At 52.6% G+C, this 17910-nt stretch overlaps 6 protein-coding genes across 6 annotated transcripts; 2 read left to right on the top strand and 4 right to left on the bottom strand.

Moving 5' to 3' along the window:
- Positions 1-906: 906 nt before the first annotated feature.
- NCS57_00551800 (uncharacterized protein) lies at positions 907-1629 on the top strand (the record flags this gene model as incomplete). The annotated part of the gene is made up of 1 exon (XM_053055437.1): positions 907-1629. One exon carries the CDS (start codon positions 907-909, stop codon positions 1627-1629), a length of 723 nt encoding a protein of 240 aa, XP_052914392.1.
- A 360-nt stretch (positions 1630-1989) lies between these two features.
- Positions 1990-4925, bottom strand: NCS57_00551900 (Zn(2)-C6 fungal-type domain-containing protein; the record flags this gene model as incomplete). The annotated part of the gene is made up of 3 exons (XM_053055438.1): positions 1990-3268; positions 3770-4107; positions 4158-4925. 3 exons carry the CDS (start codon positions 4923-4925, stop codon positions 1990-1992), a joined length of 2385 nt encoding a protein of 794 aa, XP_052914393.1.
- Positions 4926-5876: 951 nt separating this feature from the next.
- On the bottom strand, positions 5877-8353 carry NCS57_00552000 (Zn(2)-C6 fungal-type domain-containing protein; the record flags this gene model as incomplete). The annotated part of the gene is made up of 6 exons (XM_053055439.1): positions 8226-8353; positions 7787-8172; positions 7650-7732; positions 6962-7596; positions 6743-6913; positions 5877-6690 (listed from the first exon to the last, which is right to left on the bottom strand). Exons 1-6 carry the CDS (start codon positions 8324-8326, stop codon positions 5877-5879), a joined length of 2190 nt encoding a protein of 729 aa, XP_052914394.1. The 5' UTR covers positions 8327-8353.
- Positions 8354-9323: 970 nt separating this feature from the next.
- NCS57_00552100 (Importin N-terminal domain-containing protein) lies at positions 9324-13416 on the bottom strand (the record flags this gene model as incomplete). The annotated part of the gene is made up of 6 exons (XM_053055440.1): positions 9324-10114; positions 10166-11172; positions 11230-11333; positions 11382-12260; positions 12309-12497; positions 12550-13416. The coding sequence occupies 6 exons, from the start codon at positions 13414-13416 to the stop codon at positions 9324-9326; spliced, it is 3837 nt and encodes a 1278-aa protein (XP_052914395.1).
- Positions 13417-14705: 1289 nt separating this feature from the next.
- On the bottom strand, positions 14706-15977 carry NCS57_00552200 (uncharacterized protein; the record flags this gene model as incomplete). The annotated part of the gene is made up of 2 exons (XM_053055441.1): positions 14706-15687; positions 15736-15977. The coding sequence occupies 2 exons, from the start codon at positions 15975-15977 to the stop codon at positions 14706-14708; spliced, it is 1224 nt and encodes a 407-aa protein (XP_052914396.1).
- Positions 15978-16640: 663 nt separating this feature from the next.
- On the top strand, positions 16641-17684 carry NCS57_00552300 (uncharacterized protein; the record flags this gene model as incomplete). Its single annotated transcript, XM_053055442.1, has 4 exons — positions 16641-16671; positions 16720-17246; positions 17294-17546; positions 17596-17684. The coding sequence occupies 4 exons, from the start codon at positions 16641-16643 to the stop codon at positions 17682-17684; spliced, it is 900 nt and encodes a 299-aa protein (XP_052914397.1).
- Positions 17685-17910: the final 226 nt, after the last annotated feature.

The raw sequence follows: 17910 nt of genomic DNA on the forward strand, positions 1-17910 counted from the left end.
GTCTCCCAGGCTTCTCTCCAAACCGCGTCGCGTTTGACAACCGAATGGCCCCTTGGTCTGCCTGCGATAGTGCTTCTCACAACCGCGTATACCAATCACAAACGCATACACGGTGGTATTCGCTATCGTACCAAGGATCCAGCTGTTGCTCGCTCCAGTTGCTCAATATTGAAGCCATGGAGGAGGCAGCTGGGGCGTGACGGCATAGCGACAAGGGTCTCATGTGGAGAGATAAGAAGATTTCCAGTCCTGTCGAAGTGACATTTGGGAACTGATAAAGCATCTAAGTTAGTGTATTCCGTCTTTACACTTCGACATAGGGAAGTGTCCGAAGCCCAACGAGTGTTTCATTTTCCTCTCAACACACTCACTGATGGTCATAGTATTCGATACCCAATCTCTGTGTACGAGTGCTTCCATATCGAGAATTGATACAACTTGAAGCAGAGTCATAGAAGACAACCGGCTCGACACTGAGGGTGCAAGACAATAGCCATCTTACTTTCCGGTCGTCCACTGCCAGCTCCAAGCACAACCTCCCAGAGTATCTCCAGACCATGGAATATACCAGAAACAAATCTAATATCCAGATCATGTTCCGGTGGTGTTGAATTTGACGCTGCCGGCATCACCAACCGGCTCCCCGTACCTGATCCCGGCATCATTTACCCCACATTCGGCGCGTGCCGGCCGGCTTCCCCATTCGGACGTGTCGACCGGCACCGGAATGTCTCACCTCCGGACTCTGCACGTGAGGTTCTCCTCTCCGGACTGTTGTCAACTGCAGGGCGTGCTCTCAGTATATATTGCATCTGCATAGATTGCTTTTGTCAGACCATAACTTCATCTCAAATCATCTCATTATCACTTAATTGCACACTCGAGTCGACCCACAAAGCCACCATAATGAGCCGTCTATCAGACTTCCGCCTCCTCTCCTTTGATGTCTATGGCACCCTCATCGACTGGGAGACGGGCGTCCTCAACGGCCTCAAGCCCCTCCTCGAAGCCAACAATGCCTCCTTTTCGCGGGAGCACCTCCTCACCATCCACCACGAGCTGGAGAGCACCCAGCAGGTGAAGACGCCTAACATGAAGTACTCGGAGCTTCTCACCACTATCCACCCGCAAATCGCCGAGCGGCTTGGCCTCCCCAAGCCCAGCGCTGAGCAGGACAAGGCCTTTGGCGACTCCATCGGTACCTGGCCCGCGTTCCCGGACACGGTCGAGGCGCTTCGACGACTCGGGAAGCACTACAAGCTCGTGGTGCTCTCCAACGTCGACCGCGAGTCCTTCTCAGGCAGCAACTCGGGCCCGCTGCAGGGCGTCCCCTTTGACCTGATCATCACGGCGCAGGACGTGGGCAGCTACAAGCCCGACCTGCGCAACTTTGAGTATATGCTGCGCGAGGCCGAGGCCAAGTTCGGCATCCCCAAGGCGCAGGTCCTGCAGACGGCGCAGAGCCAATTCCACGATCACCAGCCGGCCAAGAAGATGGACATCACGTCGAGCTGGATTGAGAGACCTGGAGCCGTCATGGGCAACAGGGAGAATCCCGTGTATAACTGGAAATTTGACACGCTTGGGGATATGGCGGATGCGCTGGACAAGGAGCTTGCTGGGAAATAGATGATAAGAGATTAATTCATACATGTTAACTATATACTACCCTTGGTAATGCGCGTGAACAAGACTTGGGAGCTCAGTCTGATAACTCTGCTGCTTTGAATGACGGAGGAGTACCTAGCTAATATGTAAGTCCCCGACGCTTTGTAGCCCTGTCTCTGGTTGTCATGTTATCCTTCATATGACTTATCAGAATCCACTTCCATCAGCTCGCAGTCCCCTCCTTTCATGTTACTCTATGTGTCTGGGCATCATCGGTGATACTCTAGTCAAGTTCATTCTATTGCTTCAATTCCCTCTTTGCTACTTGATACTTAGTAGCCTACTAATCATACCGTTCATTTCTACCTATAAACAGTAGCTTTATGAAGTAATCTCCTGGATTAGATCAACGAGGCTCTGAACCAACTCCTTCACCACTTCATCACCCACAACACCCTTCTGCCACGTAAAACCCAGTCCAAGGCTCCCATCCCTCCCCGATGCTGCGCTGACTTTAACAACCCCCGAGCAGGCACTAGCGCTCTGGCTAAACATGACGCTCTGAATCTGACGATCCTCGCTCTTCAGACCAGGCGCATCGTCAAATCCCCCAACGTTGCTCAACTCCCAAGCAGCCCATCGTCTCTTCCCCATCTTGCGAGACAGCCACCCAGCGATGTCTGGAACATGTTTAAGATAGCCCACCGGCATATCGGCACCTCTTAATTGCAGGGTTTCGCCGATAGTCTTCTTTGTGCGCCTGGCGTCCCTCCGTATAGACTGGGATTCTCTGTTATAGACCTCGCTCAGGGACCCGACGTAGCATCCCGCCGAGCGTTGGTCTATATAATCTGGCAAAAAGCGCCGTAGAGAGACGGCGCAGTCTCCTTGGACAACGCTGTATTCCGAGGGGAGGACGCGGAAGAAGGCCCCGGCGATCAGCGACATGAGGGCTGCTGTCAATGTGACACCTTGTTCCTTGCATTTTTGTCGCAAAGAAGTGAAGGAAGCTGAAGGGATCCAAACGGAAGAGAATCTCGTCTGAACGGGGAGAGTTTGCGGCTTTCCGCTCCACCAATTTCGGGGTGGCTCGCCGAGGCTTTGCTGGCCATGGACAAAGTCAGAGGAGGTTGGAAGGCCAACCATTGACTCTAGAGGAGGAAGCAATGTTTTCTGAGATCCTTCTACCGTCTCCATCGCAGCGCCCTTGTCGTTGGAGACCAGAGCGTACTCCAGGTCTTGGTGGATAATTACTGCGCTCTGCGTATCCAGCAGCGAATGATGGAAGCAGAGACACAGAGAGAACCAGGAAGAGTCGTCAGGATTTTGGAGAATAGTGACCCTCCAAAAAGGAACCAACGAGTTGTCTTGCTTGAACGGAACGTTGTGCTGGCTTTGGACCATTTCGTCCAGGGTAGGATCTGAACTTGCTCCAGGTGTGTAACCCGGCTTCTCAATGAAAGCGACGACTTCATTGAGACCAAGACGAGGCAAACGGACGAATCGTGGCGTAGTTGTCGTGTCTACAGGAACTGCGGACAGGATGGGGTGCTTTGCTATTAGAGCCCCGATGCTGTGAAAGAGCGCAGCTCGTAGGTTTTCTCCATGGCGGTTAGAATACGTCGCCGTCACGCAGACATTGGCGTAGATGCCAAGATAGCTACGCGCAGTCGAGTACTGCTCTGCCAGCCCTAAATCCCAGATTCATGTTAGATGATGGTATGATGTGCCGCAAGGTTGTGAGTTGCTCACCAAGGGGCCTGAGAGTTGGGAGGTGGTCAGCTTGTGGAGGGTCCATCTTCAGTCACTCAAGCACTGCAAGTCAAATCGTTGAATCGATTCCAATTTCAGCAATGAATTCAGCAAGTATTACCAAAATATAGCACAGATCCCCCTTTCCGTGTTGAAGATGCCGGTCAACTAGCGTTGCCGGTGACTTTGTGCCGGTCCTTCACCTCCGACGCCCTCCCAATGACACCGGCACAAGCGGGGTCATGACTTCCATGTGAATCGCTCTCCTCGAGCTGCTGCGTGTAGATCTCTCGTAGATCTCCGTGATGTGACCTCTGATGACAACTGCCGGTTAGTTGCCGGGGTGTAGGTCTGCCGAATAGAAACCAACTTAGAACCTCCCACCGATTCTAGTCCCAGCCCGACCTACAGGAGCAACGGCTCCACTGGACAAGCTTCCAACACATTGCGATACTTGGCAACTATGCCCAGCCACTCGCGACCATCTCTGGGCACAGTTCGAAACCAGTCTCGAGTCGGGCAGAGGATAAGATTGTCCTCATGAGTCCGACCCCCGTGAGAAAACCTTCCATAGGCAACAGCCTCGAGCAGAGGAGGTCCATCTGGTCCAAATGCCCACTCGGCAAACCACAGAAGGGGAGTGGGAATCTGGGGAGAGGGGTTAGGTAGCCGGTAGTCGAAACTTGCCTTTCGGATGTGGACAAATTTCAACGAAGCGAGGCTTGGTGAGGTTTCCAGCATCAATTCCTGCGAAACATGTCAGTGTTTGGTTCACCCAAGTTCTGTGTCTCTCTTACAGCTAGCTCTGGGAAACAGCATAAACTGATACACTCGAGCTTGAGCTCCTGTAGAGGATTCGGCTCCGGTGGATAATAGATTGTGTTTCCGTGCTCGGTCAGCCCGAGGCTTGGCAGGTCAGTCTCCTGTAGCGAGAACCCGTATGCGTCCCGTTCTCGCGTCCTGTAGTGAAGCACGAGACGTTTCAGTGATGCTTCATGGCGAGTGATGTGCTTCCAAATTGACCTAGCATCATCCGGCTTCGGGAGATTCAGAAAAAGCTCCTCAAGGCCTCCACAAACATCAATGAGCTCTTCCACCTTAAGCTGTGAGTTTTCGACTTGGGTGGACAAGCCATGGTGCAGCTCGAGTGTCTTCAACTTCACCGGGGACCTCGTCTTTACGATGCGTTGGGTGAACCTCGCCCAGCCAGGGCACAGCCTGAGGGTTAGTGACTGGAGGACTTCAAAGTTGATCATGCCCACCATAGCTGGCCCGAGGGGCACATTCGTGAGCACAAGCGAGGTGAGGGATTGGAATATTGGCTGGACTGTGTGCTCATGCAGCATCAGAATCTTGCCAAAGTAGCCTGGGTCGTTATCACCTTCCTGTCTTTGAACGTGGACCCGAGCACGTGAAAAGTCCCCGTCGGTGTACAGCAGGTCCAGCTCCAGGTGGTCAAGATGATTGGCATTCTTCTCAATGACAGTGCCCAATAGATGATGGCTATTGTCCATTGAGCCTTTCCAGCAAATACTCTTGAGGCTCCGAAAGGAGGAAAGGCCCATCCTCCCATGGTCCGTAAAGCGGCTCCTTTGGTAAAAGAAACGGCACTTCGGGTCGACGACCAGCCTGAGAGATTCTAGCGACGGATGCATACGCGCAAGAAGCCCATATTCTCCGAGAATCGTTTCAGGGACACAGCATCCCATGTCCCAGCTAATGCAATAGTCAGCTAACTGCTGAAAGAAGCCAGCGTGTAAAGTGTATGTTTGAAGTATCACCTGAAACTGCGGAGTTTGGTCTTTTCAAACTTGTGCAGGAAGGACTCTGCCCGTTGGTCGAGACGTTCAAAAAATTCCCCTTCTTCTTCCCAGCTGATATAGGAATGAGGACACCCCATGGAGACAAGCTCAAGCGGCGCGGCAAAGTGAAGCTCGGATACGTAGGGGATATATAAATGTGGGAACCCCTCGGTGGTGATATCATGGAGATCGCACTTGTCTGACGGGCGAATGGTGATTGAACTCCATAGAGACCGGATGACTGCCCTGCGAATGTAGACAGAAACCAACGACATTGACTTGAGGTCAGCCCCGGGCAGCTGTAGACTGTGATTAGACACTGCATTCATAGATGTGTTTTTGGTACTCCTACCTGCCGAGCCACCAGATGGAGAACTTCTGGTGACAATTTTGTCAACATCTTGAGGGCTGGCCTCGCTTGGGTTGGGCTGGGCTGGGCCAATGAAAGGTGGAGAGGATGAAAAGGAGAGAAGATGAGAACGAGAGAAGATGAAAGAGAGAGAAGAAGAGGAGCGCGAAGCTTAAGGGGAGGGGATGTAGTGACACTGATTCACAGTCTACCCAGGAGGTAAGGATGAGGATAACCTAAACAATAGAAATTAGGATAAAGATGCCCTAAATAATACATAACTCCCCGAAAATAAGAATGCGCCTGCCGTCATATATAAGTCGTGATAAAAGTCGTGAAGCCCATATAAACAAAAACCTGTCGCATCAAACGCCCTGTCCAAACCCATGATCAAACCACTCCCCAAGATCCGGCAGAGAACTCAGCTCTGCATACCCAGGCAACGCACACCCATTCGTCTTGGCCGAGTATTGACTACCAGCCGACGATCCGCCAAAAAGATTCATCATGGGATTATCCTGCTTCGGTAGTTGAAGTGCTTCTCCGGGGAGAATCTGCTGCATGGCAACCCAGTTCCGGAACTGCATGTATCCAGCTTCATCACACTTGGCGGACTCGTCCTCTTTGTGATTCAGCCTGTTAAACGCTGCCTCGAGACCTTCGACGGCGCGCTTCTCGCAGCTTGTTGAGAAGACCCCTGTGGACATGTTTCTTAGGAGTTCCATTCCCCTCTTGCTGGCGTCCTGTAGCTGGCCGCTCTTGTCGGACACGGCCTTGGCTACCAGGGCCAGGACAGCAGCGCAACAGGAGCTAAACTCTGTGTATGACGACTTGGAGAGGCTTCCCTTGTCTTGAAGAATCTGACAAAGGTCAATGACAGCAACAGCACTAGCAACGCAATCATCAACCAGCTCCTTGCGAAGCCCAAGCCACTCTGCGTCTTTCGGTTTGATATTCGACTCGTCAAAGATGAAGGACCGGCCGATGGAGATGTGAACGAGGTGGTAGGAGAGGGCGAGGTGAATGTTGGACCGGAATAGGGGACTTCCAGAGGTGAGGTCGCGGCAGTAGGTTTCGTCAGGGAGACTGTGCCAGTAGTTCTGCAGCCTCTCCTTGACCTTGATGATGTTTTGGAAGGTCTTGACTCGCTGTGTCTTGTCGCTGTTTTTCAAAGCCAATCTGCGGTTGATTAGCCCCTGAATATTCATCTTTCAAGAAGCAGCAAACTCACATCCCGTCTCGAGCATCCTCCATGAAAATCGTTAATTTCAACATGGCGAGGTTGTTTTGAAAAGGGTTGACTCTCTCCTTGGGCTGCAGCTCAACCAAATCAGTCGGTAGGTTGGCGTCGATGTCGAGTCTTGAGATCGAGACTGGCTTTCCATGAAGAATGCAGATCCGTCTGTTGAATATCAGTCTCCGTTGCAGAATAAATCAACGCATGACATACCTTTCCAACGTGTATGCTGTCCACCAAACTCTCTTCCTCAACTCAGCCTCCCGCGCAGACAATTCATCACCACTCTTGTGATGCATATTGCTCTGCGTAGCAACCTTGATGGCGATCCCGAAATAGGTGCAGGACAAACCAGCCGGATCGATGGGCAGGACATATATGCCCAAGAGAAGAAAAGCCTGGATGCTCTCGAGTGAAGCCATAGCAAGAATGTCGGGAATCATGTTGGACGCCTTGCGGTAGAACGTCAACGCGAGTGCATCATCCATCGTCTGACAGACGCTGTAAGCCTCCCTCATGAGACCCCCGCAAGAACTCCTCGACGATGGCTGATACAGGTGGGCAAACTGCATCCCGAGGGCAAACACCATGAGAGCGGTGCACACCCAGGGAGCGTCGTTTATACCCACTCGTGCAGATGAAGAGTAAAACTGGTCCAGCCGTTGCCGAAGTGTTTCTTCGTCGACGTAAAAGTAGTTTGTCTGAGCAAATTCAAAAAACACGTTGAGTAGGATGAGGGCCGAGTGGGCGGGCGGGAAGAGAGAGACGGCTTCTAGGACGACGGCATCTCTGGATAGGAGGTGGGTAGAAGGATTTGATTCTTCTACTGCGGTTTCTGGGCTTGGACACTGTATGATCGAGATGTTGGTATTTGTTCCTTTGTGGAGTAGGGTAGACGTACCTCGTAGTTGGGATCGTCGAGTTCATCCCTGACTTTTTGCTGTACTCGACGGGAAAAGTCAGAATGTGAGAATTCTGCATGTACTTGCATGATATCAGCTTATGTTCCCATGGTATAGTCGTATCGTGACCACTTACCGCTCGAAGCCGGAGTCAGAGCATCCATAGCATCCTCCCTCCCATCACTACTCCCATCATCAACCTCAACATCCACCAACCCCCCCTCATCCTGGGCAAAGTTCCCAATAACCTCCTTCAAATTCTCCAAGCTGCACTGCTCCAACCCCGTATAGTACCGGGCAATCTGCTCGAGGGCCTGGATCCTCTCAATCTCGAAAAAGGCAGATGAATCGGCAGCGGCGGCAGCACGGTTTCCAGGACAAGTCTTGCTCGTAGATGCCGCACGAGAAACGCGGGTTCTCCTGAAGCTGTTGCTGAACTGACATGAGCGGCCTGATTTCTTGCATCTGTCGCAGGGGACGGTGCCGATGCATTTTTCTTTAAGACGGCGGCAGTCGTCGCATCTAAATATGTGAGTTTTGAATGGGTTGAGGAGATGTAGATCTGATATACATACGCTCTCGTCGCTCTTCTCGGGCTTTTGTTGACTCTTGGCTGCGGCTTTGCCTGTGACGCCGAAGGATGCCGGTCATGAGCCGTCATATTTCGACCCTGCATGATTGGAGTAATGCGTATGCAGCTGACGGGACAAGATGGACAAAAGTCACCAATATCAATGTGCCGGTCTAGTATAAATGCCGGAATTCAATGTCCAGAAACGAGAAAAAGAGGATCAACGGGAGAAGAAAGAACGGAGAATGATGGAATATATGTGCCGGTGTGCGAGTCACGGCCCGGTCGCTGGCCTCACCAAGCTCCGGTCCCCGGGTTATTCGTTTCGCATACATAATACATAAGAAAAAAAAACACGCGACCTTGACAGAATTGCCTGATTCCAGCGTCTTGCATTCTGTCAGTTGCCACCATCGAGCTAGGCCTTTCACAGCCTCTTTGTCTCTCAGGGCTTTATTACCCGCATCGCCACTTGCAGGTTCTCCTGTCTCTTGAGCTGTAGGTTGTTGGCCCTTGTCCCCCCCGGCTTGCTTCCCCGGAGACACCCTCCACGAACGGCGACGTCACATGTAGTTTGGGGCTTAAATGCTTGGCTTGGATGGACCTGGACCCTGCCTAGCTATCCCGGAAACGGAACGGCCAGAGGTGCCGGCGGGTCTTGCAGGAGGGATCGTCATGACATGTTGTACCTGTCACCGGCCCGGCACACTCATGGCTGAACCAGCCCATGATGCCCTCATCGACCCGGACATGAACCTGAGCTGTCATAATCACCCCTCAACATGTGAATCAAGTTTGACCGCCATGTCTTGCTCGTCTTGGTCTTGGAACCGACAGTCCAACTCATCCAGAAACATGTCAAGTCCTATTCCCTAACCTAACCTATGCTCGCTCTAAGTACTCCCAATGACCCATCCCAATTCATGGTTCTGTCCTCCTCGACGCCTCTAGATAGTACTCCCAATCGCGCGGCCGTACAGTGACTGGCGGGAAAAGCAATCGACCTGGCTGCCCCTGTTTCTCTTCTCCTTTACGAACCTCCTCCCGTTGTAACTTCTCACTGTCCTCTTGGGGGCCCCAATTACTGCTCATCATCCAGGCTCTATCCCTCAAACAGATTGGAAACCCCCTCCAGTCCATCCGGCGTCGTCTTACGTGCCACCTCCATCCCTGATCTGGTCGCCCCTGGCCCCGACTGCGGCTCAACCATGAACTGCTGTGCCATCTTGCTTCGGCCGCTTCGCTTGCGGCTCGATCCTCCAAACCCGCTACTCTTGGGCAGCTTGCCCATCTCCGAAACACTGACCCCCTTGAGGTCCTTCAGAAGGTCAAGCACCAACGCTCGTTGCTGTCGTGCGTGTGATGCGGGCTTGGCCATGTAAGCCGAGAGCCGATCCAGGTCTGCCGGGTTGACATTGGGCAACGATAGTAGCACATCTCTAGGTGTTGTCGTGATCGGGCTGTAGAAGACCACGATGGCTGCGATCAGCGCGGCAAGCTCCTTTTGGAGCTCAACAAAGTACGGCTCGTGGAACGACGTGATACACGCCTTGAGCACATCCAGCGAGATGTATTCGCGGATAGCGTTGGAGATCGAAGGAGGGATGGGGAACTTATCCCCAGCCAGCTGTCCGTCAAGCGGGCTCTGCACCACCGACTTGGGCACTTGGCCATCCACAAGATGAAACTCGGGAACCAGTGAGATGAACAGTCGCAGAATCATACTGCAGCAGCGTGTATCTCGCATCCGAATGCCATGAGTGCAGAAGACAAGCAGCGGCTCCACCACCTGCTGGTGGATAAGGCAGAATCGTCGAAGAGTTGGGTAGTTAGACTCAGGCTCTGGCTCTGGCTCATCGCCTGCCGTCTCCGAATATCCCATCAGGGGACCGTCTGAGAAACAGTTAGTTTGGTTGATCGCGGTCCATCGAGATGACTACTTACTGAGCTTGGTTGGGTCCAAAAAATCAGCCACCATCAACACTGCTGTATATGTCACCTGGCGTAGGATGCTCTCTGCCTTCATCTCCTCCTTCAAGCCCGCCTCGCCATCTGCAGCCACCTGCTGCTGGCGCTCCATCTTTTCCCACTCGCCGTTGATCTTGGCATCCATTTGCTGGAAGCACGCTGCCAGGAGTTGTGGAAGGAAATGCTCTCGGTAGTCAACAGGGCAATCATCAACCAAGTACCGCACCAAGTTCAGAAGATTGCTCTGCTGGTGCGTAGACAGCCAGACCGAATCAGCAAAGAGAGCTTTGGATAGCGGTGCCGAGAGCCCCTCGAATCCGTAGAACTGCCTTTCCAGTCGGCTCATGCAGTAGATGATGGCATAGGCAGTTTCTCGGACGAATCGAACCGACCCGCGGATCGTCGAGGCAAGACCCTCGATCGTGTTCTTCTTGTCCATTACTCGCGCGTAAAAGTCGTCTTTGCTTCCTTCCGAGATGCCAGCCTGCCAAAATCGATCACTCAGAACCCGGTTGACCATTGGTCGCATCTCGAGAGGCAAACCTGCCCAGTTGTCCGGGTTGTGCGAGGCATGCGCAAAGCTCAGGAACTCGAGGAGGTCTGCCAGGATGTTGGAGAAGCCTTCCTGCCAAAGGGCATACGATGCCTTGAAGGCGGGTGATGACTTGTCGAGCCGCTCGACTGAGAATGCGAGGAAAGACTTGGTCGATCGAAGTGGGAGAAGCTTCAAACGCTCCTCAAGCTCGTTCTGAAGTGCCAACCCCTCTGCATCGAGCTCGCGTGAGCCCCAGTCAGAAATCTCATGGGCACGTCGGCTGGCCAGGTAGTTCTGAGCCTTGTCCAACCCCAGGAGCTCGCAGAAGTTGCTGTACGATTTAAGAGCGGTTCGCACGTTCTCGTTTTGCCACTGTGCCTTGACGGGATCAATGAACTCTCGAAGTTTTTGGATCTTGGCCTGAGTATCCACGCTCGTGGCTCGGTGTCTGCAATATTGTCAGTCTTGCTATGGCACTAGCCGCCCAGTTTCCATGACGACTTACATGATGATGAAGAGAAAGCTCTTGTATGCTATGGAGCGCTTCTCATCGAGAGATCCTGATGACATCATTTCGTTCACTCTGTTCTCGATTTGATCATAAACACCCTGGGATGGGGGTTAGCACGCATCTGGAGGATTGTCCGAGTGTCTCACCAAAAGATGGTCTGGCATTTCTGACGCCAGCCTCTGCAACTCTACCATACTCTCTCCTTGCAAATCTTTGATAGCATCATTGAAAGCACGGTACTCTGGCTGAAGAGCAGGCCAGGTAAGCAAGATATGCTCCAAAACCTTGAGCATGAAGGTAGCGTTCTTGTTTAGTGCAGTCGTAGAAAAGTAGACGAGCAATTGCAGGGTGCGTTTCCGGATCATGGGGTCCTCGAAACTCATCTCCAGCAGCTTGTTGCACCAGGTCTCCAGATTCGCCTCCAGCTCTGGTCCCTGTTGTTGATGCTCTGCTGGGCGGTTCTTGCGCCACTTGGCATAACCCTTGAGGGTTGCCTCGATAACCGTGAACTGAGAATCAACTCGCAGAACCGGCATCGAATGCTTGAAGTACGTCTGTCTGTCTAAAGGAGGCTGTCCGTCATAGAGGTGTTGTAGCAGCTCCTCTGTGCGGCCGAGGATATGTGAGATCGCGTCGACAAGCTTCAACTGCACGATGGCCTCGATGACCTGAGAACTATATCTGCGGTAGTTTCCAAGGAAAGCGTGCCGTTCTGGGATTGTATCGGTGTCCTCCATGAGGAATAGGAATGTTGGCTCTTGCGTGTCCTCGGGCAAGTTCTCATATCGGACTAGTCTGGAGCTGCAAATCTCCAAAAGCGATCCGATCAATGGAGAGACAAGCTCACTGGGGCCGATTGAGCGCATGCTGAGAAGTCGTGTCCAAGTTACGAGGACTGGGATCGATACCATCAAGCTCTGGTGCTGTACCACCTGAACCAGGAGCTGTAGGAATTCTTGCTTCGCAGCTTCAGGGGGGAGGCTCGGGAACTTTCGGTGAAAGTAGTCTCCAAGACAGGAGAGCATCTATAATGATTGTTAGTGAGCGCCTAGGCTGATAGCCATCTTACATACCTCGGATAGCTTCTTGAGGGTTTGGTATTTGTCCTCATCAATATCCTCCGGGTCTACAGCCGACCATTCAAAGAGGCGCTGGCACAGTTCAATGGATGAGCGACTGTACATGGGGGCAACCAAGTCTCGGAACTCGCTGTCTGAAAAGTTTGTTCTGCAATACAGTGCGTGAAGGGCTTCAAGGGCAGCCTGCGACTCAGTTAGCGCCCAGCATCTCAGATAAAATGTGGTGTTGTCGTACCTTTTGGATAGCTACTTGGCTCGAGGCGAGACCAGCGCACATAACCTCAACACACCGAGCAGCAGACACTGCTTTCGGGATGGCCCACGGCATCAGGGACAGGAACACGGAAAAGCCCTTGAGTATGCACGACTTGACTTCGTCATTGTCCTTTGGCGCCGCATTCAGGCACCAGTCCAGGAAGCTGGACAGGCGAGTGAGCCAACCATCATCACCATGTCGCACGGGTGGCCCAGGTTGTCGATTGGGAAACGCTTCGACCAGTACCGCGGTAGGGGTGAAGATCTCGACGCAGGCCTTGCTGAGAACTCCTTCTCGGAGGGCGACCACTGAGTCGTCGCCCGTAAAGACCTCGTCAGAGAGGTTCTCGAGGACAAACATGACGAGCTCTTTGTGCACCGACGAGTCAGGAATCTCCCACAGCTGGTAGAGCATGGCGTCCATATCCATCCACTCGGCGCCCCAGCATCGCTTGGCGATCTCAACCCAGAGCTGGGCAGTCTTGTTCCTCAGGTATGACGGGTCCTCTCTTGACACAGCCTGACCCAGGTTCAGGACCCAGCGCCGCACGGCGTCTGCCTGGTCCTGGTTGTATGATGTCCAGCGGTATCTTATAGCATGCTCGAGGAGGGAGAGGGCGTAGTGTCGGACGACGGGGGACTGCGATTTGTCCGAGGCGAGGTTGTAGCCTTGCATGGGGGCTTCGGGAATGTCCTTGACCTCCTCGAGGAAGGACTGGGCCTGGCGACGGGCATCGTTGGTCGAGTACGGGCTGTGGACGACCTCGAGGGCCTGGTGTATCTTGGTGAGAACCTCGGAGTCACCGCCAGCTCCGGCCGACGGCAGGGAGCTACCGTTGGCCTCCATCTCGTTATCGTTTGTCGCCGATACGCGGGCGGTCGATCGCTCGATGGGATGGGCGGGTTGCGATGCACTACACGGAAGCAGCGAGGCGCAGAGGAAGAAGCGCGCGCGATCTACGCAAAGGGCCTTTAAAGCAGATTCACGGGTTGATTCGGGCCGAGATCATGAGGCAGTCGAAGGAGATTGTTTGCTGTTTGCTGCTCGCCGTTCGAGGCTGTTTGCGACAGTAACCGAAGTGAAGTGGATGCGAGAGAGCAAGACGGACGGGGTACCAAGATGATTAAAAGCAAGCAATCAAGCAAAAGCAGAGTGGATGACGCAAGAAATGACAGAAGCCAATGAAGATTCGAAGCAAACTCGTAGAGCGAGGGCAGTTGGTAAAAAAAAGAGAGAGGAAGGTTGAGATCAAAGTTGCTGACCAAAGCTGTCTTCACGATAGATGGTGCTGTGCTTTGCCGGAGAGAGGAAGAAGTGTTGGGCTAAAATTCAAAAGCTCAGGTTGAGTGAGAGAGCCGAAAGCGACAGGCCGTCCAGCGCTGGACCTAAAAATGGCGGCGGGGCACGACAGGGGGGTTGGACAAAATACCAGGGACAGCTGAGCGAATGACGGTCAAAGGTCAGCGCAACAAAGTAACGTGAATGAGTGGGAAAGAAGTGAAAGAAGGTGCAAGAGAAAGATTAAAGCTGTGTCACCATCGTTTGCCTCATCGTTAATCTCCGCCCCTGCGTCCTCATCACCGCCTTGTCTGCAACGTGGTGCATCTCGCCTCACTACGAGTGACCATCTTTTCTTCCACTCTCCAGCTAGCTTCTAGATGCATGTCCCTGTGGCCCAGCTCCCTGGGGCCCCCTTCGCCCCTTCTTCCAGGCAGTTTCCAGGTTCAGGTTTGTCTTGCAGGGGGGGCGATTCAGAGGCTGCAAGGCTGAGAGGGATGGGACGATGAGCCCGATCCAAGACTCCAACAGGCTCCATTTTCAACCCCGCGTCGCCCGTGAGGGGGCATTTGATCGTCACTCATATGACTGATTTTGTCCACCGGCTTGTGGTTGTCAAGCGTGCATTTCATCCATCCCCGTGAAACACGGTTGAAAGGAATCTAGAACAATCAAGATAATCAGCGATTGCATTGGTTGGCATGCAAGGATGCTGATTCTGAGGAAATTCATGCGCTACTGAAACCTGACTGGTTAACAGCTCGTTCTTGCACGTGGCAGAACAGTCTGTTATCACACTCACTCAACCACCAATGAATATTCAAGGAACTCTTTGGCACTTCTTAATCTTATAAACCTCATGACTGCGGCACATATTCCCACAGACAAAGCAACTTGTCATAGAAGCTGGTAGACACGCACCGCAGTCCGTCTCCAGCACCCTCCTCCCGCACAAAGTCGCTCCCGTAGTTCATGCTCTTGTGCTCTTCAAATCTTGCGAGCACAGTACAACTCCATTCCTGTTCTTCTTTGACCTCCAGGTCTATCAACCTGGCACCTGCGTGCATGCATGATGCGAGGATCCGCACTTTGATAGACCCTGAGTTCTCTTTGATACTCACCAAGTCAAGTCGCCAGACTCCGCCTCCAAGGTTCTCCTCCAGCACCAGCTCAACTCTCTTCATTCCAAAGGTATCGTGAAGATCGTGGATGACGAAGATGCGCAAGTGATCATCATAACTTCCCGTCACAACCACTCTTCCATGGTCTTTCATAAATAGGGGAAGCGGCAGGATCGCTGTGACGCCTGCAGTATGGGTTCCTTTGATCGTCATGGGAGGATAAGGCTCCTCGCAAGGTGAATCCGGGTCCTTTGTGTCCCAGACGCATGATGTATAGCGAAGCATAGAGTCGTCTCCGCCACAGTATGCCGTCACCTGGGCCTTTTCATGATCCGACTTCGCTGTCCCTGGAGAAAAGGCAATGCACCACGCCTCAAGAGAGTTGGGGATATTCAGGTCGGCATACTGCTCAGTGATGCAAAACTTGTCGTCCAGACGTAACAATCTCGCAGAACTAGTAGAAGTAGTGACTCCTATCAATCTTGGTATGACAGGATGCCAGTTGCATTGCAGGAACAAGACATCCTCTCCAATATCGTCACATCGGCTGGTCGCAATGTGTTCCAGGGGCAATGAAGCATTCTGAGTGGGATCCAACTTGAAGACTGCAAGTGTTCCTGTGCTTGATACCACAGCAAGAATATTTCCAGAGTCTTTGGAAGGATGGAATCGAAGGTCCAATATGGCCGATGGTTGTGAGACGGTTTGAACTAGGTCACTAGACCATTGTAAGCTTGTCCGTTGACAGGGGCAGAGCAGCACTTACAGCTCCGTACCATTTAGCTTAAAAACAAGCAAACTGCCATTTCGACTCTGAGGAGTCTTGGCTGCAGCTACAGACTCATCATCTTCTCCTTGAGCCTCTTGCGTATCGCCCTTTTGAAGATTATACGTCCCCACCACAAAGAACTCTGGATGCGCTGGGCAGAACTGGATGCAGCTCGGTGGAAGGTCCAAAGTCAGCGAGACCTTTGAGGAAACAAGGTTCAGGTCGTCCATTATTCCCATTCCCCCCTTTGAGTAAGCGAAAGGCTGGTGCTTTGGTATGTCGAAAAAGAGACAAGGTTTTTCGTCAAAGCAGAGCAAAGCAAATCAACGGCGAACGGATGGAGTCTGTCCGCGGCGGGGCAAACGGGTGGCTTGCCGTCTGCCGGGGTCGGAGCTGGTCAAGCTCCTCCGGTTCGCGTTTGAAGGGACGCGGTACGAAGACATGGGGGATTTGTAAAGCTCAAACTGACTCTATCATGCTGTGGCAATCTCAAGCTTATCAATTGATCCTTTCTTATAAAATTTGTTTGTTTGCTGGTGCCGTGTCGCCAACCGTCAAAGAGCTCCTTCAACTGCCGGCCCCCTAGCGTCTCTATCCCCGTCACAAGTAAACGCGAACTTGCTTCTGCGAGTTCCTTGTCAAGAGGCGCCTCCTCCTTTACCTACGTCAACACGCAATCAACACCGCCAGCCTTATTAAAACATCTTTCAGCGCTGATATCCTCTTGTTTCTCTTTGTTCTCTATTTTTCAGCATCCTTTCAAGCCAGCCCCACTCTTTCCGGCACTTCCTAAGGGAAAACACTTGCCTCTAGGCATCTTTATTCACCTAGTATCAGACCCTGTAATCCTTAGGCAGCTCTATCATCTCTGCCTATCCGGCCACTCCTATAAATTCGCCATCATGGATATCTCCGATGATTCTGATTTCTACGGTAACCTCATCCTTTCTCAACCATCAGACATCAACTTACCTGATATAGGTGACGAGGAAACCGTCATGAACCTCCAGCAACGTGTCCAGGACTTCGACGTCGACGCCTGGATGTTTCAGCAGCAAGAAAACCCCGGGAGGGCTGTCCCTCGCAGCACCCTCGTCGGTGATACCTCGCATCTTCACAACCCTTATGCCGGTGTTCCCTATGCATGGCAGCTCACAGAGACCGTGGACGAGTTTCTTGTTCGACTACCTCCCAAGACGACAGAACTGTCAGAGGAAATCCCCTGGATCTTCATCTGCAACCCCTACATCCCGCGAGTGGAAAAGACCATGGCCCAGAACCAGCTTAGCAAGGGTAATGAGGACGAGGCCCCCGAGGAAGAGGGAAGCAGAACAGCCCTTGTCATAGAGGGCGGGCACGAGAGACTCCAAATTGCCTCTAGGTTTATACAAGGCATCCCGAGGAATGTACCCATTTCGGTACAGGAGCGAGAGGCCAACAAGGAAACGAAGAGTGCGGCAGAGGACATACTGCAGCTGGCACACGCCGCCAAAGTCCGCGCAGGCAAGGTACGCCGACAGGGAAACACTCACCTAGGCCTCACTAACCCATCTAGTGGATGCTCTTTTGCCCTCCAGCAGAGGTCAACGACGTATGGGACATAGTGGCCAAGGCAACAGCCAACAACGAACTCGGCATTGCCGCAAAGGTTGCCCCCAAGCCTGTCGACGAGGATTCTCGCAGGGATCGACTCATCTGCGTGTACACGACCGATTTCGCAGACAAGGCTGATGTTGGTCGGGTTCTCCAAAAGCTGAGAGAGCTCAGATTGGTAGAGGCTCGAGGGCGGCCAATCTACTACAAGCCAGGTGAGTCACTGTTGCCTGCTGGAAGGTTGAAGCTTACTCACATGCATAGATGCGTATACCTACATCGGAATATCTTCTGGGAACATTTGGGGCCTAAAAGCGTCCATCTATAGCTCAAATGACATATTCAAGAGCTGAGCAGATGGCTCGTATGGGAGCGAAGGAGGAGCAGAGATATGAAACCTAGGGCATGGCTTTCTGAAAATCGGGGTACATTGTGTAAAGACATCCATGAAATCATAATATCGTGAAAACCAACAACAAAGACTAAACGCCAGCTGTCAAGACGCTGAAGCTGATCCTATGCTTCGCTGATATGCCATCCTTGATTCTGCGCCAACCTGATCCCCAATGCTTCCGTGTG

The sequence above is a fragment of the Fusarium keratoplasticum genome, chromosome 4, assembly GCF_025433545.1.
Source record: "Fusarium keratoplasticum isolate Fu6.1 chromosome 4, whole genome shotgun sequence".
NCBI lineage: Eukaryota > Fungi > Ascomycota > Sordariomycetes > Hypocreales > Nectriaceae > Fusarium > Fusarium keratoplasticum.